Source organism: Silurus aristotelis (assembly GCF_946808225.1).
Source record: "Silurus aristotelis genome assembly, chromosome: 6".
Lineage (NCBI taxonomy): Eukaryota > Metazoa > Chordata > Actinopteri > Siluriformes > Siluridae > Silurus > Silurus aristotelis.
This window is the reverse complement of record NC_139579.1, coordinates 18435371-18462313: the sequence shown is the minus strand read 5'-3', so window position 1 is coordinate 18462313 and position 26943 is coordinate 18435371. Positions and strand designations below refer to the sequence as shown.

The 26943-nt window shown below is 39.8% G+C and overlaps 5 protein-coding genes across 10 annotated transcripts in view; 2 read left to right on the top strand and 3 right to left on the bottom strand.

Moving 5' to 3' along the window:
- Window positions 1-14291, bottom strand: part of atg2b (autophagy related 2B) — a 28155-nt gene extending 13864 nt beyond the window's left edge. The window contains exons 1-16 of one of the 4 annotated variants that reach the window (XM_083543545.1): window positions 14163-14291; window positions 7680-8038; window positions 7302-7464; window positions 7050-7202; window positions 6744-6846; window positions 5395-5557; window positions 5109-5288; window positions 4280-4376; window positions 3981-4154; window positions 3744-3898; window positions 3547-3658; window positions 3068-3311; window positions 983-1145; window positions 796-888; window positions 428-616; window positions 43-316 (exon numbers count right to left, since the gene is read on the bottom strand). In XM_083543545.1, the coding sequence (XP_083399671.1) occupies window positions 43-316; window positions 428-616; window positions 796-888; window positions 983-1145; window positions 3068-3311; window positions 3547-3658; window positions 3744-3898; window positions 3981-4154; window positions 4280-4376; window positions 5109-5288; window positions 5395-5557; window positions 6744-6846; window positions 7050-7202; window positions 7302-7464; window positions 7680-7841 (2425 nt within the window). In that variant the 5' untranslated portion in view covers window positions 7842-8038; window positions 14163-14291. Of the gene's footprint in view, window positions 1-42; window positions 317-427; window positions 617-795; window positions 889-982; window positions 1146-3067; window positions 3312-3546; window positions 3659-3743; window positions 3899-3980; window positions 4155-4279; window positions 4377-5108; window positions 5289-5394; window positions 5558-6743; window positions 6847-7049; window positions 7203-7301; window positions 7465-7679; window positions 8039-9251; window positions 9369-13899 lie in introns of those variants that run through there. The other 3 variants (XM_083543548.1, XM_083543547.1, XM_083543546.1) reach the window with 3 other exon arrangements.
- Window positions 9509-16820, top strand: gskip (gsk3b interacting protein). 3 transcript variants are annotated; one of them, XM_083543823.1, is made up of 3 exons: window positions 9509-9636; window positions 15195-15437; window positions 15517-16820. In XM_083543823.1, the coding sequence occupies exons 2-3, from the start codon at window positions 15198-15200 to the stop codon at window positions 15673-15675; spliced, it is 399 nt and encodes a 132-aa protein (XP_083399949.1). In that variant the 5' UTR covers window positions 9509-9636; window positions 15195-15197; the 3' UTR covers window positions 15676-16820. The 3 variants fall into 3 exon arrangements, with proteins under 3 accessions (XP_083399949.1, XP_083399948.1, XP_083399947.1); XM_083543822.1 differs by lacking the exon at window positions 9509-9636 and adding an exon at window positions 14657-14767; XM_083543821.1 differs by lacking the exon at window positions 9509-9636 and adding an exon at window positions 14778-15055.
- Window positions 16821-16982: 162 nt separating this feature from the next.
- On the bottom strand, window positions 16983-19908 carry LOC310727383 (NPC intracellular cholesterol transporter 2-like). The gene is made up of 5 exons (XM_083543820.1): window positions 19768-19908; window positions 19358-19465; window positions 18710-18817; window positions 17511-17683; window positions 16983-17373 (listed from the first exon to the last, which is right to left on the bottom strand). Exons 1-5 carry the CDS (start codon window positions 19787-19789, stop codon window positions 17287-17289), a joined length of 498 nt encoding a protein of 165 aa, XP_083399946.1. The 5' UTR covers window positions 19790-19908; the 3' UTR covers window positions 16983-17286.
- A 569-nt stretch (window positions 19909-20477) lies between these two features.
- On the top strand, window positions 20478-23353 carry isca2 (iron-sulfur cluster assembly 2). The gene is made up of 4 exons (XM_083543819.1): window positions 20478-20611; window positions 20991-21138; window positions 22016-22131; window positions 22905-23353. The coding sequence occupies exons 1-4, from the start codon at window positions 20550-20552 to the stop codon at window positions 23077-23079; spliced, it is 501 nt and encodes a 166-aa protein (XP_083399945.1). The 5' UTR covers window positions 20478-20549; the 3' UTR covers window positions 23080-23353.
- The window catches only part of eml5 (EMAP like 5), a 51641-nt gene continuing 47917 nt past the window's right edge, over window positions 23220-26943 (bottom strand). Inside the window, exons 39-43 of the mRNA XM_083543593.1 lie at window positions 26598-26701; window positions 26043-26196; window positions 25543-25643; window positions 23503-25176; window positions 23220-23440 (exon numbers count right to left, since the gene is read on the bottom strand). Of these exons, the coding sequence (XP_083399719.1) occupies window positions 25140-25176; window positions 25543-25643; window positions 26043-26196; window positions 26598-26701 (396 nt within the window). The 3' untranslated portion in view covers window positions 23220-23440; window positions 23503-25139. The remainder of the gene's footprint in view (window positions 23441-23502; window positions 25177-25542; window positions 25644-26042; window positions 26197-26597; window positions 26702-26943) is intronic.

The following is a 26943-nucleotide window of genomic DNA, read 5'->3' as shown; positions in this document are numbered from 1 at the left end:
CATAATTAAATTGTTGTATTAAATTTATTTTTAAGGTTGTACCACTGAGCTCCTTAAAGGTAAGTTCTATCTTGGTCTGCTCCGGTGAACTATTTCCACTGAACTCGGTTTTGAGCTCGACATCCTCCAGCTCTAAGCGCAGCACCTCCTTTTGCAAAGATTTTTTAAACCAAGGGCCCCTCTCCTGGTCTGAGCGCAGGTCGGGGATGGGAAACCGTACCACTAGCACTAGTTGAGGAGCATTTACAGACACGGCAAACAAACAGTGCGCAGGACTGCGGCTATCCTCCAGAAAGACCTCTGCAAAAGCCTTGTGCTGAAGGGAAACAGAAATAAAATGACACATAATTAGCAGAAATATTAGCATAATTAGCATGAATACAAACAGACCTATTGGAGCAAGAAAGGAGTATCAAAGATGTCTTACAAGGCTAACATGCTTGTTATAGGATGTGTACATGTGAGAGGCCATGGTTTCTGTGGTAGCCAGTTTCTGGGGCTGAAGCAGGGAGTGGAGACGATCCACAATGCTGATGTCACACTCTGAGCGAGCCTTACCCAGCTCCACCTGAAACTCTGCTTTACAGGGCATAGCACTCAGACGCACCTGCCCACCCTTAGAGTAGTGATGCACACAGAAAAGAAGAAAGGAATATGAGAATCTAAAAAACAACATGTCTATTATATTCTTATATTCTTCACAGTGAAACACCACTATGTATAACGTCACAGAAACTCATTTGTCACTTAATGTCTAATGACTGCCAGTAACTGCTTTACTACATGCTTGTTTACCTGCGGACCTCTGCGTTCGGTTAACTTGTAGAACAAATGAAAACAGGTTTGTGTAGGGGGATCACAGCTGGTACCAACATCAAATGTTAAGAGCTGGCGTTTCAAAGAAGAAGAAAAACAACAACATCTTATTCAGTAACTGACCAAGCTTTCGATTTCGACTTTATGAAAAAGAAAAGAAGGAAACCTCTGTGTAATGCACTCCACTCTGCACAGTGCTTCTGCGATTCTCTGTGGGGTAGAGGCATTCCAGCAGCTCCATACACCTGAGGGACAGGTCTGTGCTGAGAGTACGTAAGCTGGAGCCTTGGCAATGCTCATATGTCACCTTTAAGCCCTGACCAATAAATCTGGGAAAGAGAGACAGGTATTACAGCCAAATAAACAAAAACAACAATCAAAACCAATTTTAACAAACTGTAAAGGAAACTGTTTTAAAATTATGTAAACACTAATGTTTTAAGGATAAAAAGTTAAAGGTGCTTTGTACTTTTAACATCCATTACAGCACAGTGAAATGCTTTATTCATTCATATACCAACAATGTTAGAAATCTGTGGTCAGAGCACAAGGTCAGCCATGATACAGCAGCTCTGCTACCACTTCCCTTCTATCCAACTTAATTTTAGATATACAAATCTCCTAGCATGTGCATTTATATTATAATTTCTTATGTGGACAGGCATTTTATTTACCACATATATACTGTAATAGTTTTATGCTACAGTAACTGAATATATACACAACAACAGAGTACATTATACACTCACCAGCCACTTTATTAGGTACACCTGTCCAACTGCTCGTTAACACAAATTTCTAATCAGCCAATCACATGGCAGCAACTCAATGCATTTAGGCATGTAGACATGGTCAAGACGATCTGCTGCAGTTCAAACCGAGCGTCAGAATGGGGAAGAAAGGTGATTTAAGTGACTCTGAACATGGAATGGTTGTTGGTGCCAGATGGGCTGGTCTGAGTATTTCAGAAACTGCTGATCTACTGGGATTTTCACACACAACCATCTCTAGGGTTTACAGAGAATGGTCCGAAAAAGAGAAAATATCCAGTGAGCGGCAGTTCTGTGGGCGCAAATGCCTTGTTGATGCCAGAGGTCAGAGGAGAATGGCCAGACTGGTTCGAGCTGATAGAAAGGCAACAGTAACTCAAATACCCACTCGTTACAACCGAGGTATGCAGAAGAGCATCTCTGAATGCACAGCACGTCGAACCTTGAGGCGGATGGGCTACAGCAGCAGAAGACCACACCGGGTGCCACTCCTGACAGCTAAGAACAGGAAACAGAGGCTAGAATTCACACAGGCTCACCAAAATTGGACAATAGAAGATTGGGAAAACGTTGCCTGGTCTGATGAGTCTCAATTTCTGCTGCAACATTCGGATGGTAGAGTCAGAATTTGGCGTCAACAACATGAAAGCATGGATCCATCCTGCCTTGTATCAACGGTTCAGGCTGGTGGTGGTGGTGTAATGGTGGGATATTTTCTTGGCACACTTTGGGTTCATTAGTACCAATTGAGCATTGTGTCAACGCCACAGCCTACCTGAGTATTGTTGCTGACCATGTCCATCCCTTTATGACCACAGTGTACCTATCTTCTGATGGCTACTTCCAGCAGGATCACGCGCCATGTCATAAAGCGTGAATCATCTCAGACTGGTTTCTTGAACATGACAATGAGTTCACTGTACTCAAATGGCCTCCACAGTCACCAGATCCCAATCCAATAGAGCACCTTTAGGATGTGGTGGAACGGGAGATTCGCATCATGGATGTGCAGACGACAAATCTGCAGCAACTGCGTGATGCTATCATGTCAATATGGACCAAAATCTCTGAGGAATGTTTCCAGTACCTTGTTGAATCTATGCCACGAAGGATTAAGGCAGTTCTGAAGGAAAAAATGGGTCCAACCCGGTACTAGTAAGGTGTACCTAATAAAGTGGCCAGTGAGTGTATTTGACTAATAGAATACTATTTGAGATTCTGTTTACTACACATAATATACACATACTTTTTTTCAGTTTCTAGGTTGATTTAAGCTTTAACTAATCCTACCCCATATCAAAGTCATTTGGTGTTCAGTGGTTTACAGTTCCCATTCACATGTGGATTGGCATTCAAATATGTAAATACCATTCAAAGAAATCCGAACATCAAAATTCACTGACAATCCTGTAGAACTGTCTCTTCACCAACAATGCTGTATACTTTATCATTTAAAAGTTTGACAAGCGCATAAACCCCACCTAAGGTGGTCGTGTGGGCAGGCCTGGTCAAAAACAGCTCGTGCTTTGAGGAACCCTCTTAGATGTAGCTGATCATTAGCCATCATGTGGAAAAATTTAGAGGTCATTGGTGCAAGAGGGCTGAGAGTTGAGTCTGGGGGTGGGAGAGGATCAATGTGCAGGACAGACAAGCATAGATTGCCCACCGTCAGCCTGAAAACCAGCTCAGGCCTGGACTCATCGCAGTGGCCCTTGGACGAATAAGCTAGAATCAAGGAAAACAAATAATTCAATTTGTGATTATCATAACCCCTTTTACTATAGTAAAACTATATAGCATAAAATATTTGTTCAAGAACTAGGGTGAGTAGATAATATGTGGTAAAATGCTAAAAGTCTTTTAAAGATTGAACCTCTTGGGGAAAACATAGCAAGTTATAAAACAATATTACGAAAAAGTAACAGAGGTACTGCAAACATTTACTGTCGGAAAGACTTACAGGTCTGTCTTGGCAGATTATATGGGCACTGAGGGTCTCTGGAGAACATCTGTGTTTTATGGCTTTGTTTTTCCCTTTGTTTAGGCATATCCAAGTACTCTTCCCATTCAGTCTAAAAGACATTTCATAACATTCAACACAGATGTTTCTGTTATACCTATATCATTTTGTTATGCCTTTTAAAGTGGATGACTCACAGTTGCAGTGCCAGAGGTTGACTCCCCCAGAGAGGTGGAGTAGTTGCTATTGAGAGACAAATCCAGATCTACAGTGGGTGGGTCTCCAAGAGGGGGCAGAGATGATAGACTGTGTGACATGTCCATGTCAGCCATGGAGAAAAATACATCTTCTGCTTGAATTATAGAAAAATACATAATATTTAAGCTGCCAATATTTAATCTTAAGGTAGTGGATATGTTTAAGCAAGAAGTTACCTCTGCTTGACATGGTTCTGGTGGTCTGGCTCTCAAACAAGTCTTGGTTCGTCCCAGCAGTCATTGGCTCCTTTTTTAAGCAGCGGTTAAGCTCCATTTGTAGACGGTACTCATCTTCCTGCTGCATGGGACGACTTTTTCTGTCCTTAGCCAAGCCAGACCATTTCTGTGCTGCTACATAATACATACACAAAAGACATTCTATCAAAATGATTGAAAATATATAATAAAAGTAGGAAATTCTGATCTAATGCGATGTGTGTGCGCATTTATAAAATTCCCAATCCTTGATGACATACCGGAGCAAGAGAATACTCCAAACATATCTAGTAGCAGGTGGACTTGCCGTGGTGACAGAAGCATGATTAATGAATCAATCTGTCCTTCAATGTCCAGCTGACAAAAAGGCAAATGTAATTATTAACAAAGCGGAATCTCTATGGCATTACATTTGCTGAACTACACAGTCACACCATATACACTACAGTATATGGTCAAATGCATGTGTACACATGAACATCACATCTATATGTGCTCAGTTCCAAACCATCAGCATTTACAGGAAATCGGTCCTACCTTTGCTGTTAAAACAGTCTCCACTTTACTGAACACTTTTAATAAATTTTGGAGTACGGTGGGGAGGGTTTGCTCATTTAATCACTGAGGTTAGGCCTTAAGGGCTGATGCACATTCTGCTAGTCGGCATTCCAGTTCATCCCGAAGGTGTTTGGTGCAGCTGAGGTCAGAGCTCTGTGCAGGCACTTGAGTTCAAACCTTGACTTGAACTATGCTTTATACCTCTTTACAACAGGTTTGTACCATCTTTATGTTCAGAAATTTTAATACTACAGCATACAAGTGTGCGTACAACTTTGTGGCAACAGTTTTGGAAAGATTTAGAAAATCTGGGTTTGCTCATCAGGTGTCCACATACTTTTGTCCATACAGTGTTTATATTCCATATTGAAAAGATGCTATCACATTACAGATAATAGATTATTCTGAAGGAAGAGTGTCTGCACTATAAGATATTCTATACAGGTGTACACTCGAGTACTTAGGTAGACCAAGACATGTTTTCAAAGAGCAAATCAAATCAAAGTTAAATATTACTGTACAGTTCCAAACCTTGGCTCCAGGCATGGCTTCATTCTGCTTCAGAACCAGGGACAGCTCCAGTTTGCCACTAAGGCAGCCCACCTGCACAGGTTCAAAAGGTGTGCTGGCACATACAGGTTCTGTGAACTGTGGGTGAGGCTCACAAATAATTTTTGGATTCCAGCTTGGGGATAATTTAGGCTCAGTTTCCTGTAAATCCAACAAAGAAATCAGATATATGAAGATATAAACAAGCCCAAAACCTTAATACCTTCATAAATGTTTAAATGTATAATCACTGTTGAAATAAACTCACCGACTGAGTGGGGGACGATTTGACACTGGCACGAGAGATCTCTGAAAACTCATCCCAGAAAACATTTGCACCCTCCAATGTCAGGTTTTTGTGTGCAAATGTGGTGGGTTGATGAATGTTTACACTTGAGCCCTCTTCAGCAGCTTCATCACAGTAAACAATCCTAAGGATACCAAAAAACTAAAGTTTTTTTTTTTTATATACAACTATCGTTAGTTATAATATTAAATGGATATTACGAAGCAGCATGCTGACCTTCAGAAAAGAAATTATTAAAAGCTACTCAGAGACGGACAACGTAGCTATAAATAATAAGGTGATATAATTACATTGATGCACTATATTTCCAAAAGTATTGGGTCACCTGGCCTTTCCTGGTATATGTGGTTCTTTTCCAAACTGTTACCACAAAGGTGGAGGCACTCAATTGTACAGGACATCTTTAGATGCACTAAAATTATATTTTGCATTCACTTGAACTTGGAAACACAAACCTGTTCCAGCATGGGAATGCCCCTGTGCACAAAGTAAGCTTTACATGCTTTGGAGAGTAAGATCTTGAGTGGCCTGCTATAGCGCTCTGATCTCATCCCTGCTGAACACCTTTAGGATAAATGTGAACGCTGACTGCACCCCAGGCTTCCTCACCTACGTCAGTACCTGCCTTTCATAATACACTTGTGGCTGATGAACACAAATATCCATTGGCACACTCCAAAATCTAGTAGAACCTTTTCCCAGAAGAGTGGAGGGAATTATAAGAGCAAATTGGTACGTAATGTGGAATGCAATGCTTAAAAATCCCATACCATACTTATAACCAGGTGACCCAATACCCAGCTTTAATATTAAAGCATTATCTGACCAGTTGTCTTCTTTGTCAATTTGCACAGCAGTTTGCATGCACCTGGGACTTTGCATGCTTGATCATAGATTACTTATTAAACCACAGCTTTTTATTTGAACGCTCAAATCAGATTGTTCAGAAGATGTGGATTTTCTTATAACAGAATGCCCCAGGCAGTAGCTCCGACTGTACATGAACGCTAATTTTAACAATATTTTAACAAAGGTCTGGTTTAAGAGTAAAGTAAAGTCTGGTTTAAGTAAAACATAATCGACAATGTATTGTTTTTTTTTATTTTTTATAAAAGACACAATTAATTTATACAGTGCATTAAACATCATTTGGGAGGGTTTTAGCTTTTCATATGAGCTATTTCTAACACCAATCGATTAATTAAACGTCAGGTTAATAGCAGGTGTTTCTACAAAATAGATAAGCGACAAGACTTTTGTCAGGGACTGTATATCATTGTGTGTATTTTATGCTGTTACCAAAAATTTACCTTTTGATTCTGATTTCAAGGGCGATTCCTGTTTTGGAATTTTCTGGAACATGTTCAATCTTGAGGACTGTATCCAAAAATGTGACCTTGACTCTTCTCAAAACTAAAGAACCAAAAATGAACATGTTAACTCACTCAACAGCTGGCAACTAAAAAAGCTGCAGTGCCACCTGCCATCTTGTTTATTATTTACACAATAATCTTAGTGACGCAATATAATCTATAATCAGATCTACACATTCTACAAAACATAAAAGCATGATATTACACATAATATATTACATACTTTGTAGCAGAATTCAATACCTGTCTCTATTGTCTCAGCAAACTTTTCAAGACCTTCTAGAGGTTGGAAACTCTCTCCCAGATCATCGGTCAGTCTCTGACTCAGGCATTCCTTCGCCAGCTGCATACTGCTTGTCATAAAGCTAGACCAGTACATAGGCTCTGTTCCAGATGCTACACACAGACAAAGAATGAGGATTATAATGTGAAACAAACAAACACCAAAGCCTACGTTACCCTGCCTAAAAAAATATATGTACATTTGTCACTTACCAATGCGCGGTCTTGGCCTGAACACCATTTCCAAGCCTTTGACTACCAGAGCACAGTTGTCTTGGAGCAATGAGGACCATGGTACAGTGAGGGAAATGGCCTGGATGAAGCCCTCAGTCACTTCAAATGGAGCATCCACGGATTCGAGAATCTCATTCAGTGACTGCAGGAATGCCACACAAGGTCATGAGTCATACTAGTTTATTTTGTATGTGATCATACACATGAACACTGCTGCACATATAACCTCCTGGTAAAAGCTACAGCATGATAGGACCTAGTGGTGATACACACCTCCTATCACACACACACACACACACACACACACACACACACACACACACACACACACAAACCCACACACATACACACACATACCCATTTGTCCAGTGGCACTTGTGCAAGTGAACCTTTGCCTTGATAGAGGTCCACACTAAGCTGGTCCAAACTCAGCTTTTCTTGGAGAAAATTGCCCAGGTACCGATGCAGCAGATATCTGCAAGCCCGCTTTTTAATAGACTCTGAAAAAGGCCACGGCATTGTGTCTGCTTTGTGAATTCAGCCGAGGACAGCCTAAGAAAACCTTATGCTAGGATGGTGTTTTCATAGAGGAGACGCACAGATATTGATTTTGAGAATGCTGTATGAGTGATCATTCTGTAGACTGTAATGTCCAATCGCTTTTGTGGTTTAACTTGTCCTTCAGGGTGAGGCGAAGTGGCATGACAGTCCCAACCCTAGTGGTGAAAAAATAAAAATGGTAAAAATACAGCACCGTGACAATGTTTAAAAAATAAATTATATGTTGCAGCTTTCAGAATTTCATATTAATGCACATAAACCTGAACAGCAAAAATATAAATATATAGGAATGTGGTGCCTTCGGCCAACCAATAGAAACCCGAGCACCAAGCAGAAATACTGAGGAAGTTTGAACAAATCAGTTCCCCAGGAGGGAAATAAAATACACCTCCTACTGACAATCAATGAAAGTTTTTTGTTAAGTGAAAATAAGCTGGAGAACAATGCAGCCAGACACACAAATCAGAATATATTCCTTGAAAATAAAGCAACAAGTCAGACTCTTTCTGACCATATCACAAGGCAACACTCTTATCCAAATTGCTTTTTAAATAGCTGAATTATTATTTTTTTTTTACCAAACAAACTGCTTGACTTTTTGCTGAAAGTGCAAAAAATAGGATGTTTTAGAAGCTTTGTAAACAAAAAATTCCCAAAGCATGAACTAAAGCTTTTAACAAACTAAATTACTCACCATATACGGCAATCTCATTGTATTAAAACTACTTATCATGTTATAAGCAACTCAAGACACTGAACCTTCCCCTTTCCCTGAGGATAGCTAATGAATTTCGAGATGAATTAATCGCCTCTGACTGAGGAATTTTTTCAAGTGTATCCTGAACAAAGGTTCAATGGGATGTCAGCTGTAATACTAAATATATCCTTTGTGTCATCTAATGTGTGATCTGTGGATAACTGGTAATGGTCTTTCGATTTGTCTATGTCTGACATGTCAAACTCAAGGCCCAGGGGCGACTTCCAGCACACGGTTCCATTAATTCAATCTGCTTATAATATCATATCTCTATTATAACTGGCAAAGTTTGACTCTGTGGACACTCCAAACAATGTCTCATTTCCATCTACAGGCTGCTCGAACGCTCTGCATGTTTGGAAGCACGAATATATGTGTGAGCAACTTTTCTGTTTTGAAGATGATGCACACCTTCACTCCATCAGAGTTGCCCCAGCACAGCACCTCAATCCCAAACATTAATAAACTAACAGCCAGGAAAATCCTGCTCAGGCAAATGTCTGAGAATAAAAATGTCTGACTTTTACTTACTGTTTATTTCCAAACTTAATTCTGCATCCTGTCAGTCATGTTGTTTATTAACTGTTGACCGTGTTTGACCCTCTACTTACTCGGATCTCTCTCCTGTGACGCAGCTTCCGGTGTTTGACTTGTTTGCCGCGAGTTCCGTGTTTGTATTTCCGTTTTCAAACTTAACATTACAATTTTTTTTCCCTCCTTTATTAATCCCGAACAATTGGTTTTGTCTTCCTGACTTGTGCCTGTAGCTCGTTAACCGACTACCACTAGTGTAGATAACATTCATTGCCTCACACTTTATCTTAACGCTATTCGCTATTATAAGCACTATGTCGGTTGTGCACAGGTGAGGACTCGGTGGAGTTTGAGCTGGAGGCTGTGGAGAAACAGATCCGCGACCTAAATGCAAAGCATGCACAGCTATGAGAGCGGAAAGCGGCGCTGGAAACATCCCGGGCGGACGCTCACTAGTCCCAGGTAAACCCTAGGGTTGAACCCAATGCTCACATCACCTCAACTCCGCGTGTTTCCCTGCACAGGCCCAGCGCAAAATTAAACCAAATGATTATATGGGTATGCTTATAAACATGAGCCCCGTCAGACTGGTCGTGGGGGTGGTGTAGCTACCATTTATAGTGCCCTTCTTAATGTTAGTCAGATATTAGGATTCAGGTTTTAATCATTTGAAGTGCTTGTACTTAAAGTTGTACTTTCAGACACATAGAAAACCCCTATCATCTCTCGCTCTGGCCACCGTGTACAGACCCCCATGGCCCTACGTTGATTTTCTTCAAGAGTTTGCTCATTTTCTTTTAGACCTCTTGATCAATTTTGATAAAGTGCTGCTTGTAGGAGTTTTTAATATTCATGTAGATGATGCAAATGATGCCCTAGGACTATCATTTGTGGACTTAAACTCTTTTGGGGGTAAACAAAACGTCACCAGACCGACTCATCATTTTAATCACACACACTAGACTTAATAATATCCCACAGAGAAGACATCACTGATACAGATATTTTACCTCAGAGTGATGAACTCACAGACCATTATCTCATACTGTACACACTCCAGGTATAGCAGATTAGCCGTGTTTCACCACGTTATCGACTTGGTAGGACTATTGTTCAGGCCACTAAGGACAGATTCATAAATAACCTGCCTGATTTATCTCAATTTCTCACTAAACCCCTAAATGCTAACAATCTTGATCAAATGTCTAACAACATAGACACTATCCTCACTAGCACATTAGACATCGTTGCCCACACCTGTTTAAACAAGGTTAGAGAAAAAACACCTGCACCATGGTATAATAGTCATACTCACACCCTCAAGAGAACAGCCATTAATCTGGAAAGAAAATGGAGGAAAACTAAATTGGAGGTATTTAGAATTGCGTATAAAGATAGAAAGCTCGGCTACAGACATAGAAAACAACAAAAACAATCCCAGGTTCCTATTCAGTACAGTAGCTAAATGTACAACAAATCAGGTATCTGAAAAACGTATTCCATCACAGTTTAGTAGTGAGGAATTTATGAATTTCTTCACTGAAAAAATGTAAAGTATTCAAAAAACAATTGTGAAGGTCCAACCCCTGAAAGCGTCCCTAAAACTTCATAACTACACTGCTTCACAAGTATAGGACAGGAACAGCTGTATGATGTTATTACCAAAGCCAAATCAACAACATGTCTGGTCTCATTCCGTCTAAACTTCTAAAAGAAGTGTTACATACAGCTGGTGAGGCTCTTCTGAATATTATTAACTCCTCACTATCTTTAGGTCACGTCCCTAAATCCCTCAAGTTAAGAAACCTAATTTGGATCCAAACACACTAACAAATTACAGACCTATTTCAAATATCCCATTTATGTCTAAAATTTTAGAAAAGATTGTGTCTGCCCAGTTCTGTTCCTACTTACAAGAGAACAATATCTTTGAAGAGTTTCAGTCGGGGTTTTATGCCCCATCATAGCACAAACACTGCTCTAGTTAAAATCACTAATGACCTGTTTTTAGCTTCAGACCAAGGCTACATCTCTCTTAGTTTTGCTAGATCTTAGTGCTACATTCGACACTATGGATCATGATCTTCTCCTAGATTGCTTGCAAAATTACAGGCATTGTAGACTTAAATAGAGAGCTATCCAGGGTAGTGCAAGTAAATTATGGGGTGCCACAAGGTTCAGTTCTAGGACCCCTGCTTTTCACAAATATAAATGCTTTCCTTGGAAAATATCAAGGCATGGGATCAGCTTCCACTGTTATGCTGATGATACCCAACTATACGATACAGCTCAATTGGCTTGGATAACCGAGTGTGTCAAAGAATTAAAAGATTGGATGACTCATGACTTTCAATTATTCAATTCTGATAAGACAGATCTTGCTTATCGGCCAAAAAACCAGTACACAGAAGCTCCAGCATTTCAATCTGGATTTAGAAGGATGTACTTTACCTAATAGTTTCTAAGCTAAATATTTCTAAAACATGTCTGTATCTGATGCAGAGAAGCTCATCCACACATTCATGACCTACAGACTGGACTATTGTAATGCATTACTAGGTGGATGTTCTGCATCATTAATAAACAAGCTACAGTTAGTCCACAATGCAGTAGCCAGAGTTCTCACAAGGTCGAGAAAATATGACCATATAACCTCAATCTGATCATCCCTACACTGGCTACCTGTTAAGTTTCGAATCGACTACAAACTACTACTACTTACTTACAAAACATTAAATGGTTTGGCTCCCATGTATCTATCCAGTCTTCCAACACGCTACACTCCGTCACGCTCCCTAAGATCTCAAAACTCCAGACTTCTAGTAGTTCCTAGAATAGCAAAGTCCACTAAAGGCTGTAGATCATTCTCACATTTAGCTCCTAAACTTTGGAATAGTCTTCCTGGCAGTGTTCGGGACTCAGACACAGATTAAAAGTGCAGATTAAAAACATATCTTTTTAGCAAAGCCTACACATAACACACATCACATCATAACCCTGTGCTCCAGTACATCTGATCACATGCACATTATCAACATGTGCTGTTAATATCATTAACTCCATTGCTTCTCTTTCTCTCCCCATCCTGAGGCATCCTGAGGTTGCTCCAACCCCAGTCAAGTCCCACCTTATAAAGATTATGGACCTTTTAAAGAAGTAGATGTTGACCCCGCAAACATCCTAAACCATCTAGAGACGTACCAGCACCATTTGGATTCTACCTCATGTGGAGTTTGGACATTGGACCTCTTTGAGTGTTTAAATGCTCTGGCATGGAGAAGCTGGTGTTGGACCTGTGATGATCGCAAAAGTTGAGCTCAGTAGCTCCTAGTTTTATAGTCACAAATGACTAAAAGACTGTAGAAAGAACATTACTCATAATCTTACTCATGTGCTCATGTTAGTTCTCACTCTCCAGTGTTCTGTAGTGTTTAAAGATTATAATCACACTCTTGATGTCACCCAAATGAGGATGGGTTCCTCTTTTGAGTCTGGTTCCTCTCAAGGTTTCTTCCTCATAACATCTAAGGGAGTTTTTCCTTGCCACAGTCGACATGGCTGCTCATCAGGGATAAATACACATCGTTCACCTTAACTCTTAAATTCTGTCAAGCTGCTTTAAGACGATGTCTTGTGAAAAGCGCTATAGAAATAAACTTGACTTGACTTAGGCCCAGTATTTAATTTTGACCCCCTCTATGATTGAGTTTGACACCACTGCTCTAAGACATGAGAACAATTTTAACAAATGTGTGTGGAAAACCATTATGTACCCAAATACTACATATACTTTTGTTGGTAGACAAACAAAAGAAAAATGTTGTACATTACTGTGTGTGGTAAAGTACAGCTCTATCAAACTACATGCGAAATTGAAAAAGCATGCATCAGTGCAGTCTGTACAAATAAGTGCACATTTCAAAACAACATGTATCGGACATTAAATATGTCAGCGCTATACAAGGCTGAGCTCAGACCGGGCTTAGTCGAACACATTGAGGTTCTCTGCTCCAGTGTAGCTTTGCCATTGTGCTTATAGGCTTGTTAGGAGTCCGAAAAACCAAGATTTCAATGAACGCTATTGCAAGATTTTGTTCTTCGCTCGTTCCATAGTCTTCATGATAAAAGTATCATGGTAGTATCAAAACGTTTCAAAAACTAACTCTGTTTACAAGAAAGTACTTTATTTATCTACGTTTAAACACCATCACCTTCAAAATAGTCCAGTCCGCACGTGTACATAATAGCACTGGTTGCACAGCTGCCCATGTACACAGGACGATGTCTTTTGCCACAATGACTTCTGAAGTTAGGTGCTCCCTGTGACTGTGCGTGCAGCCTCCAGCTGTCAGTGTGCTACAAAACTAGTCTCGAAATTTTTTGACACCACCTAGTGGTGTTTTGAGGTTTTATCTCCAACATCGTTCAAAAAGATATCTATTCATTTCTTCATCATTTGCTTGGGTGCCTTTGGAAGGAAATTATTAACCTAAAAAAACAGCAGATAGGAAAAAAAGATAAATAAAATAATAGCATTAAAAAATAATAATGTCCGGTCCAGAGTCCTTAACACCAGAAGCAGCCACCGGCGTGTGCGCACCTTCCCAGCACATGACAGGTAGCAGACCTGCTAACAGGCTAAGCTACACTAAGACATGCCTTTCTTTTATTCATGCCGACAAAATATTAAGCATTTAGAAAATACTCGAATGCTTCCTCTAATACCTTCCAGATCTCCACCAGTCTGTTTTCCCCCCAAGTACACAAGACAGTTGACGCACTTGCCAACTTGAGCTTCCAGGCTAGCAGCTTTAGAGAAGCTAACAGTACAAACTAAAATCCTCCTGCACAAAGATCAAGCTGCTCTGCTCCACTGTTACTGTGTGCACATAAACACCCGGAGTTAGCCTGATACGTGGCCATGGAGCGCACACACCCATACAAGTGGTCTAAAGCCAGACACCAGCATCTATCACTTACTCACTCACCTTGTGTGTGGATAAAGCTAGTGGTGTTTACAAACACTCTGGTGACTGTGCACTCTTCACTACCGCACGCTCACTACACACTCAAACGGCTGCGGCCCGGGTGTGTTCACACTACACCAATCTGCGCAGCAAAAATGTACAGTCTGCCTACTTCACGTTATTATGTGTTTAGATGCTCAGATAGACGAATATCTGCTGCATTTAAGGTAGAAAATAAATTGAAATGATAAACAGTCATAGAAAACGCAAAAGAAATGGTACAATTTGGTTTGCACCTAGTATTTATATGTTCTAGGTTGCTGGAAATTTGGAAACAAGAGCGTTACCTCTGAGTTTAGAAGTGTACAGTGTGAAACAGGGTTAGTGTGCACATAAACACCCTGTATATATTATACCCAATATATATTATAATTAGAATGTATTTTTCTTTCTTGTTTTTTTCGCGATCACGTCTGAATCGTCTCATGACCTCGACATGAACTTTTTTTTTTAAGTGTTGAAAACACACTTCAGGGAAAAATTGTACGCAATAGTTGTTGGTCCTGAACACATCCTTATTTGCCGGCATGAGCCGGAAGTGCCCAGGTAAACTGCCCCCGGAGGAGGTCTGTAGCTAACATCATTGTAAATCTTTAAATACATTTTCGGTCGCATGAACCCTTACCGTAAACTTCATTATTGTACCTGCAGTGTGTATTATATTGCATCGTGTGAGACGTGTGGCCGTTTAATCGCACTGATTAGCTCTATTAGTGCTAGCTAGCCAAGGTTAGCTAATTCCGTTGGTAGTCATTAGCCAGCTGCATGATGTTTGCATGGTTGTCGGGGTGATTTTGTTTGTTTGTTTGTTTAGCACATCGGGGTCACTACGATCATCTGACTTATGTCCTGTTGTAAGTAGGTGTATTGAGGTTGTCGGTGCGCTGGTTCATGTGAATTAGCGAACTAGCATACTCGATTACGTCATTGTTTCCGGTTGCCTGTGACTCGATCAGAGACTCGCAGTACGGTAACAGTCGCTGGTGTTTTTAGGGGATGGAGGTGGACTATCAGCCTGAGGATCTGCCCATGTCCTCATATGATGAGCGCAGTATTGAGCACGGTGTTAAAGACATGCGGCTGGAGGCTGAAGCCATAGTCAGCGACGTCCTTTTCGCAGTGAGCAACATGTTCATGTCCAAAACTCTCACCAACGGCCTGGATCTGGCTTTCATCAACGTGGAGACCAGAGAAGGGAAGCGCTACTGCTTAGAGCTCAGTGAAGCAGGACTCAGGGTGAGTACAAAACCACTCCTGGCTTCTTTGCCATGTTTTGAACACCTCATTGATTCCTCTCGCAATGCCCTCCCTGCAGGTAGTGGGACACACCTTTGACCAGGTGGATGCAGGCCTGAGCACTCAGTATCATGAGACTGTTTACTCGCTCCTGGACTCTCTCAGCCCGGGTTACAGAGAAGCCTTCGGAAACGCCCTCCTCCAGCGACTCGAGAGGCTCAAACAAAACAAACAGTGACAAGATTAGGCAGAACCCAGGAGTTGCTTCTTCGCAAACTTGTGGTTATGCTGAAGTTCTGTGCAATGAGTCAGTATAAAGCATCCGTGGCAAACATCCAAACCAGAAAATACTCACCAGCTTCTTTTTAGTTCTGCCCTCGATTTTATAAAAAGACTTCTCGCTCAGATTCTTGTCAGCTTCACAGTTTGTGGCAATGTTTTTATTGTGGTATTATGGTAATGGCAAAAACAGAGTGCACTGTACAGTTTGGTGGAAGAGTCAACGAAATAATGAAAAATACTTTTGCACATGATCAACGAATAACAAAATGTATCACTTGGTCAGTCAATAATGTGACTAGAAACAAAAACGCCAGCTTTGGGGCCGTTTTACTATGTAAAGCTTTACTATTTTGACAAAACTGGACCTGCTGCTTGTTTTTTTTATAAAACCGAATGGTTTCTATGATGCCTTATTGTGATGGTCTGGAACGTTCTGTCCAAGTTCCTTCCAATATACTTTGAGTTTGGATACGAGACTCCTGTGCGTCTGTTTTCCTTTCGCTTTGCAGTATCCGCTTTAAACAGATTTTCTTTGGGCTTTATTGGTTTGCTTGCTATCATTTGGGGTATATTGGAAAAGGTATTGCTTTGTGCAAACATGGTTATTTTACTTTGTGCTATTCATTTAAAGGAAAGTCTTCTAGCACTAAAACAGACATATTGAAGATAAAACGTCTACTTGAATGCGAGTTGAACACAATGTCCTGTCTGTTTTGCAGAAATTCACAGCAAACGAAACAGGAGTCATTATACATGGCATTTGAATGGTTACTTAAAAGTAGGGAGCAGTTCTTTAGTTTTTCATTCATAGATTGAAGGAACAGCACCGTGTTGCTACGAGGCCATCAGCCGCAGAGTTTCTCATGTTTGTATGAGCATGTTGAAATCCAAACCAGTTTTTAGTAGATTTAGGCTTTCAGGTCACTGCTTTGTTAAAATAAGGCCTATCAGAATTGCACTAAATCAGAACTTCAAACACAATGAAGTGTGGAATGTTGGGAGTTTATTCTAAAATACAAAAGACCTCCCTTTAAAATAAAATGTGTCCAAGAGACTGGACTGGCAGAAATGATTTAATAAAAGCACACATTATTACTTTGATTTTCTGTGTTTGTTTATGCATTTGCATTAGATTTTTCATGAAGAAAAGTGTATCTGAAGGTGGATGTTCTCAACATTTACAAAAATGCTACTCATTAATGTTCATAATATTTAAAATGTTTGTTGCATTTTTCAGGCACAATTAAAAAGGCCAACCAGTGCTTAGTTTAAAAAGTTCTTTATTTCAGACAGATTTATATTGGATTAAAGTTCAATATTAAAAAATTATTCATATTTAGATAGAAAATTAGGATTACCGCTGGGTAACCAGAGCAGCATCAATCACTTAAAACATTCTCTTAATTACTGAGATGATAGAGTATTACTAAAACAAGTGTTCATTAATAATTAGGGGGAAAAAACATTGTAAAAAGATTCTCATTTCTAAAATTAAAGTTCATTTTTTAAAAATAAACCCCATAATATCCCACTTGAGGTTTTACTTTGCTGGAGTTGGTGTTGGCCATCAGGCGACAATCTGGACAGGAAACTTGATACAGAACAAATCTTTACTGGAGTCGTCTCGAAGTTCCCACTCCACAACCAGTCTTATCTTTAAAGAAAACATTAGTAATAATTATACAAGTAAAGTAGAGCCAGATCGCACACTGCTGCTCTGATAGTCGATGTGTATACAACTAGTGGTTCTGTTTAACACACAGGAGAAGGAAATGAAACCGTAAAACTTACTGATGGATACTCTGGTTTTACAGGAAGCTGGTTGACATAACTGTAGGATTTTTGCGCCTGAATAGGGCACTGGATTCCAGACTTGCAGCCGTCATCAATGGGGATTGAAAAGGGGACAGGGACTCCAGCAATCACACCATGGACCACTGCTCTGCTCGTCTGACTGTCAACCACTGCAAAAGTAGACACGAGTAAATAGGAATTATTCACAGGATCACGTGCTTGTAAAAAGTGACAAACTCACCATAATGATGCACGACTGAACGGACAGAACTAGAAGTTTGAACATGTACAGTTATCCTAATATTTAGTCAATATACAGCTTTAACTAAGAGTTAACAGCCGTGTCCAACCATCTCAGCTACCAGCACAAAATGGTACACACACACACGGTGTACACATCTAACCAAACACCCATACATGCTTGCTGAACATCACATTTCGGTTTCTCTTCCCCTTTTTTGATACTGCATTGACGTCAAGTTGAGCTGGCGGAAACTGAAAACTCTCATTGGTTCGGGCGATTCTTCCCCATGTAAGGAATTCCTGATCCTTCTGGAACATCTGAACTCATCTACACTACTGCGTGCAAGCTCGCGGTAACCGTGGACAGCGACTTTTCTTTTCCACACTCACATAATTAATCTGATACACTCAATGTCTCCTTTACAAAACCAGAAAGAATTTGCCCATTTACCACCACACAGGCAACTACAATGTTTCCCTACTAAGCCAAACACGGACCAACCACCATCGCATTTATCATCCCCACACTACACCACGCTTCCTCTAATCCTCAAGCACTGCTCCCAGGATCTCTCGAAATGCAAAGGAGGCATAGATCAAGTGTTCTAGAAATGAACGTTCCCTTGATTCACTAGCAGTCTTAAAATGTAGCTCTTTTTGAATTATAGCAATTAAAGAAAAAAAAAAACAATTCCATGTGTTGTTTTTTTTGCTACATAAGCAGTTTTTACATGACACTCCAATCAGCACAAAGTCAGATTCAGATTCTAGCAAACCGAGTCTTCATGAAAATTTCCGCCTAGTCGAGTTAGTGAAGGGAAACTAACGCTACAGTGCTTCCACTAACAGTGTGAGGACCCACGTCTGGGTGTGACAGTCAGTGACACTGGCTATGTGGTTTGTATTTTTTATATATAAAAAAAAAAAAAAAAAACCAGAATGAAGTTGATTACAGCTGTTGAAGGTCACGTTCACAGCGTAGGACTGTCCTTTGTGAAGCTGGCACGGCTGATTTGGGCAGGGAGTAACCTCCACCTTCGTCACAGCTCCAACACTTGAGCCTAGAGAGTATAAACAGAGAGAGGAAAAGAAACGGCGGTGAAGTGATGCACGAGTGACTCACAGTCACACAATGACTAAAAGGCAACAACAACAAAAAAAAGTCTCAAATGTGATAAAAAGTTCAAGTGTTCGCATCACAGCAACAAAGGAAACAGTTTTCAGCTGCTAGGAGGTATTTTGCTTATTGAATTATTAAAAAGTTGTGCAAAATGAAAATAAACGTTTGATTAGCAATCATCAAAAGGTAACTGGTCTGTGATGATAAGTATAATTTTTGCAATGTTTAATTTCTAAACTATTACAATTGCACAAGACTCGGTTTTCTAATGACAGGTTTCTACGTGCATTTTTATTGAAATCGTTGGTCAATGTTAATAATAATAATAATAATAATAATATTATTATTATTAATAGTTTGTTAAAATGATACGATAAAAGCATTACAAAAACAATTATAGATATATAGATATAAATCATTACTATGATTCCAGTACACCAGGTTCTTACCCAGAGGAGGAAGTGGAAGTTCATTTACTCACCGCAGTCTGCAAACTTGACCTGTTCAGCGTGGGACAGCCCCAGCAGCAGCGCGAGACAGAAGACACACACAACACGGAAATCCATTGTCCAGGTGAATCCTTTACTACCTGTCAGATACAAAACAAAATCCCTGAACTGTAGGACTTTTCCCCTTTTCACAAACCGCCCCAAACTGCGCTCCATAAACACCCCCGAACCGCTCAGTCACGTGACTGTACCGACACGCCGAATCCCATCTATCCAACTACATTCAAGTTTCACCGAGTTTCACAAATCCGCCCTAAAACACTTCCAGCGCACACACCGCTGTGTACAGCTCAACACTAATCATACTCTTCATCTCAAACTAATTAACAAACACATCAACAAATATATATATAAAAAGATTTCTTGCAGCCCAGTCACTCACCAGCACGCGCCTTCCTACACATCCACTCTCTCCCAACTCCCTAAATCACAAGACTGCACCGAGCTCTTTTATGCCCAACCCACACGCTCGTGACGTGTTCTGGCTCGTGATTAGATTGACAGATCTGTCAGCCAATAACACGCGTCTCTTTCAAACTCTCCGACCAATGTGATCTCTAAACATGTGAGAAAATATTCCCCCTTGTTGCCAGATACTCTAAAACGTGTATATACGTAGATTGGAACCTATGAAACACTGTTTACAATAGTGCAATCTGATGGGAATCAGAGAACTGCACATTAAGGTTCTTTAATGCTGTAAAAGCAAAATAATACAAACTTATATACTGTTCTAAGTACTTGATGATTGTATATACAGGTGGAAACTTCAGTGACTTTAGTGACTATATATACATCAAGGTGTTTTGATGGGATGTAAACAGATAAACATTATTGATTAATAAATACAGAACACAGTACAGATTGTATAGAACATTATTGATTAGTTGATTACATTGATGGGGATCACGTCTTTGGGCTATTAGGTAGGTATAGATGTATGTGAGTATGGTGGCCTGTAGGTGAGTGAGTGTGTTTTTTCTGCAGTGGATGATATAGATCTGTTAAGATGATAGAGATCACGCACTTTGACGTCACAGATAATTAACCACGAGTTCACTGTCAATTTCCCTCACGTGGAGAAATACAATTAAAGGCTTTTCTACCAACTGTGTGTGGGTTTTGTAAGAGACCTGGCAACCCGGTGTTGTTGTGTTATGGAAGATGTCACTTGCTAGAGCACTGTTGCTAAGCGCGTTTAAAGCCAGAGCCTGGAGTGCTATACAGTAGGTTTTTACTTCAATTGCAGTGATATGGAATTAATTAATAAATAGAGATTAAACAGCAGTGGTGCACTAAGGTTTTACTGCTTACCGTTTGAATTAATGTGCCGAGTCATGCGGCTGGATGCTAGATGTATTAGCAACACCAGAGTCAAGGGCAAAGCTGTCGCTAATACGCTGCTGACTAACACGTGTTCGTTCGTATCAATAAACCGGACAGGATAGTGTAGCTCACTAACATCATACATAATCTCTCATGTTAGTTGTTTGTGTGTTTGTGTTTAATAACCTTCAGTGTAAGATCCTCCTGGTTCCTCCTGTAGTGACTCTCAGTACATTACTGTACAGTTGACTAACAGCTTCTGGTTCTTTGTTGTTGCAGTTTGTCCCCAACTGGACTGAGACCTCTGAAGACATGTCACGAGTCCAATCTTGTCTCCACACTGTGTTACAGCAGCAGCTCCTCGCAGGAACAGCAGGTCTCGAGTCCCAACGAGCATAAAGTACATCTGAGTGATGCTTGTGTCAAGGTTTGTACTGTCAGCTTGTCCCCTCTTAAATGTGGACAAACTCGTCTGTCTTTTCCTGTTTAATGGTCTTCAGTATCCTGTAAGTAGCCTGTATCTGGAACACTTGAGTGGTGCAAGGGTCATTCACAAATATATATTAGGAAGGAAACCAGAGAACCCAAAGGAATCCCAAACAGACATGGGATGAACAAAAGGTCACACAAACTCAGGATCAATCCTGGAGCTTTTTAGGTGACAATCACAGTTTTTCTCCCCTCAAATTTTTGAAAATACTTCCTGTATATATTTGATACAGAAATGAATGCAGTAAGGATGATCTTTTTTTAGCTGCATTCAACAACACCATTGTATCAGCAAGGTTTTAATTTATTTGTGAGATTTTTACATTTATAGAGCCTAAGTCAAAGACAGCATGCTGTATAAGTATCTTCAAGTCATTTAAAACATGAATTTTGCAAGAAAAGCAGGAAAATATTGACTCTTTCGGGCAGCCATGAAATAGATTTTTGTCATGAAAGTTACATTGATGTTTAATATCTCAAATTTTAGTGAGCCTTCCCTCAACAGTCCAATTTGATTCCTCAATTTCAGTCTATAAGATTGAAACCATATCAGGTTTAGGAGACACGAACACACACCATGTCATGATCATGAATAGCCAAGTGGATAAAATTGGCATGTGGTAGTTTATTGTTTAAAATGTTGGACTTCTTATCAGAAGGTTGTGAGTTCAAAATCCCATTAGGTGCCACTGCCTCAAGTGTATAGGCGTGATGATGAGATAACCCGGAAGTGACTCAGGATAAGGACATGTGCCATAATGCTGTATATCTACAGGTATGCAGAATCTTTATTATGAAACCCGTTTTGTGTGCAGAGACTGAGTGAAATCATGCAGAACGGAGAATATCTGAGGATACTGGTGGAGGGAGGAGGCTGCTCTGGGTTCCAGTACAAGTTTTCTGTGGACACGGTGAAAAACGAAGACGACAGGTAACACAATTCTACGCCGGCCATCAGACTCTCAGGCGATTAACACAGTTTTATATCAGAAACGTGTGTTGATATAAGTAAAGGAAAACTCTGATGTGTTTTTATTGTGTAGGTGTTAGTACATTTCTACACACTTTTCACCAGTGAGAAATAAACAGGAAACCAGTTTACTTGAAGCTTGTACAGGTGTGAAAGTCTCATAGCAAAAATGGTTTTATTAGGTTTTGTCTGAGACTAGAGATTCAGACCAGCGTTACAGCGATAACACACACATCACCCTCAAATATTCACCCGTTGGAAAATGTATTTTGAATGATTTGAGAGATTTTTCACGGTCAGTGATAAAAATCATGAATCATTCAGAGTTAAACTGCAGCTGAGCTTCAAGTAAAATGAGAAAAGACTGCAAACCTTTGTAATCTCTCTCTTTCTCACACACACACACACACACACACACACACACACACACACACACACGCACTGTTTACAGATTAGTTAGCGAAATGCTGGAGTTCTTCTTTTATTTGTTTTGTTATTCAGAAAGGAACTATAATTGATTAATATTCAAAAGCACTACAGTGATTCTGGACAGTCTGTGTAAGTAACACATATGCAATTGTGTTGGGGAACGTGTGCATGTCTTTTAGGGGCGAAAAAAAACAGTTAAGATCACGTGTGTTGTGCTGCACGTCAGTCAGGTAGTGATTGATTTCTGATAAATAATTTGACCAGATGCAGAAGCTCGATTCATTCTTCATCTCTGCACTCTGCAGGGTTTTTGAGCAGAACGGCGTGGCCGTGATCGTAGACGAGGAGAGTCTGGAGTTTGTGAAAGGAGCAACCCTTGACTTCAGCCAGGAGCTCATTCGCTCCTCCTTCCAGGTGCTGAGGAACCCGCAGGCAGAACACGGCTGCTCGTGTGGCAGCTCTTTCTCCGTCAAAGTTTAAAACTAGACACAAATGTTGTTCAGCTTTCAATCTCACTTCCCCAATTTTGTTTATGAACATCAAGTGATAGAGAAACTAACAGGAGTTAAATCGGGTGCGGTAGAACATAACACACACACACACACACACACGTAACAAATTTTCCCTTTTGGATTTGAGCCAGTATTCACTATGCATGTCAGTTTGGCTGCGATATTGGAGATCACGAAAATATCACTGCAAGTTGTACATACAGGTTGTAAATAGGATGTAATAAAATAAATCTATAAAGTAATTTTTTTTTATAATATCTTTGCATCTTTTATATCACGGAACAGGAAATATATTCATGTTTGTGTGTTCAGCTATCTAACCGCTAATGCTGCACACACACACACACACACACACACACACACACACACACACACACACACACACACACACACACACACACACACACACAGCCAAAAGTACATAACGATATAACTCATGTACTTTGAGCTGTGTGTGTGTGTGTGTGTGTGTGTGCGTGCTGCATTTGATGACACAGTAGGCTGAGATCAATATACAGGTTTGTGTTTATAATCTGATGACACGTCCCTGATTTAATTACTCTCATTTCCAAATTCTTTGGATTGTAAACGACGTCCAGAACTCAACCCCACTGAGGGTCTCTTAACGACGTTCTTCCTTCTGATTAGATCATAGTTGCAGCAGGTCTTTAACACGCTTGTGCTTCGTTTACCTCATCGTTAACGAGATTAAGCCCTCGGGTAATCCAGTGATCAGATAGATACATTTAAATGTTGATTATAATGTGAATATACCAAAATATCAGTATCACGCAATAATTATACACTCATTTTTTAATCAAATTTGACTTTTAAGAAAACATTTCACAAAAATATACAAAAGAATGCCTTTACAATTGATATTTACATAAATATCAGAAGGAAAAAAAAAATCCAAATATGCACTGAACACGTTGCACTATTTATCGGTATGACAACAGAAGAACTTTTGCATGTTATATATTCTCCATTTACGTTTTTTTTTTTTCTTCTCGAGTTGGAACATTCCAGTTCAGTGATATCCGACCTGTTCCTGGAAGAAACTATTTCTTCTTTCCTAAACATGATATAAGACCTTAAAAGGCTTTAGCAGCACAATGAATAATGATTTTATATGATGCAACACAGCATCAACACACATCCTGCCATCCCTTGTATTATATTTTTTTATAGACTGAATACGAATCATCTGTTTCTATAAGTTTGTTTTCAGCCACAAGACACAAAGCCTACATTTCGTACCTACACACACACACACACACACACACACAGAAATCACGGTTACGGCTCAAGCTAACGATGCTGTGGTTAGAAATGCCACCTAAATGTACAAGGAGGATCTGAGGTCTAATGAGTGAATACCATGTGCAGGGACGATGGTAAAGACCACTGAAGAACCACAGTGAGCAGGTCAAGTATAGAGTGCATAGTACGCTTTGGCATGCTGACATCCAAGAATATAACAGTTGTGTTACATTCTGGGAGAAGGCCACAAGATAGTTAATGATTTCAGACTAAAGAGACATGAGGGACATAAAGACAAGTGTGGGATCATGTCAAAAGGAACCGTTCAACCCAAGAGGTCCAACATATCATAAAAAGACTTTGCTTTAAGGCTAATCCTGTTTTGCTTGCTACACGTTTGTTAGTCATTTTGATTGGAAGAAACTCTTACACACCTCAAAGAACAACGATGCAGACGTACCACAAATAAAAAGAAAATCCTCTTTAAACCAGGGCGAGTGTGAAACACAAGGCAGGGGATGCATACAGTAGAATTTAGACATCGCCTTGATGAGATTAGAGAACCGAATTCTCCTTTTCAGCATCAGTCAGACTAAAAAGACAATACAGTGTGGTTCAGGCAGGGGCTAAAATTTGGACTGGAGGTGTGTTTAGATACATGCACCCGGTTTTGGAAACATCAGACTAACGCTGACGAGAACATCCATCCCGCACGCTTCCACCTCTGGGCCTCTTTTCTCCGGGCCTACAGTGGTATCGGGTTTGTCAGTGAGGAACATGGACACACCTCCATACAAACAGACTGTGCAGGAAACACAATATAGGACATGTTAGAAATGGATCCTTCTCATGTGAGTAGAATATGTACAGATCAGCAGGAAGTGTTAATCAGCTATATATAACTATAAATATCATGACATTTTGCAAGAAAATAAACATCATGCACACATTTGCTTAGTTTAATTTCGTTCTATGTCGTTCTGGCTATTAAACAGGTTCGGAATCTGTGAATCATTTCTAATCTGACCTCAAGTCTACAACAAAGGGTGTCTTTGTACTTTTGTTTCCTGAGCATCACGTGACTCCTCGTCGAACAGGCAGAAGTGAAATGTCTGTGGATAACAGAAACTAAAACCACAAGAAATCCATTTCAGTGTCGCTAAAGTACCTTCTATCGTCACCTCCAGCGCTGATGACAAACCGATCCCCACTGGTAAAGCGGACGTTGGTCACGTGAGCAGAGTGGCCTAGAAAGCGCTTGTGTTTGGCCTGAAGAAAAACAGGCGAGTCTGTTCAGGAAAACCATTACACATGCACAGAAATGTGCAGCATGTGGATAATGGTGATGCAAGCTGCAATTAAAAATCTGAGATACTTTACTTTCCAAAAAAATGAATAAAAATAAAAGACAGAAGTAACAAACATAAGGGAAGTATTTTCATTTCCATATTCTTGTCTTGTCTAAATTTTGTTGTTTTATTCATTTATTTAAATTTATGACATGTAATTGCATATTGCTTTAGTGAAACTATTTGTGAAGAACTCTTATAAAGCATCCATACACACTGCCATTGAACACGACTAATCAAAATAGCGGCCGATATTTTCATAGGCATTTAAAATTTTCAATGACAATTGTTATACAATGTATTAAGAAGAAAAACTTACAAATTTCTCTGGACATGGAAAGTCGAACAGCTTTACCATCCCAAAGTCATCACCGGTGACCACATTGATGCCCGAATGGGAAACGCAGGCGCAGGTTACATCGGCTTTATCCGTGTTGCGGGACCAGATTCCCACCACCTCATCCCCCAGAACACTGATCACAGACAGGCGAAAAAAAATAAATAAAATAAATAAATAAATAAATCCTTATGATGTGAACTGAAAGTGTATGCGTTTTTTTTTTTTGTGTGTGTGTATTATAGAAAACTTGCTACCTATTAAAACATTTAAAATATTATACAAATCTCAACTGATGTATAAAAATGTATAATAATTCCAGTCCATGCATTTCAAAGGGATTACAGAGAGAAGCAAGAGACATGATGTAACACTGTGTCTTGGTTGTTCATCCAGCATGTAACACGACTCTAAAGAACGGTGTGTGAATACTTAATCACTGTGAAGCTTAAATAAAAGTCCACGGTCACATTTTAAATATAATGTAGCAGTAATTTGTTAACTGAAATGAGAGCAGTGCAGTGTTTTGAGAGATACCTCGTCCAGGTGGCCCAGGTGATTCTGTCTATGGCTGCCTGCTCTGTGACCTGTTTTCCGGAAGGCACTTCATAAACCAGTCGTTTATAAGCACCAGTGGACAACTACAAAGAGCAACATAAAAAATTTATAATTATACTGTGTATATATATATATATATATATATATATATACACAGTATAGAAGTATAGAAGTTCCTCTGGGCATATTGAATTTTTAAAATCCAAAGAAAAAATGTTTATGATAAAAGACTGCACGCACACTATAGGGACAAACGTTTATGGAACCCCAACCATCAGATTCAAATGTACATATTACTACACCTTCTGTATAACCTCATACCCTT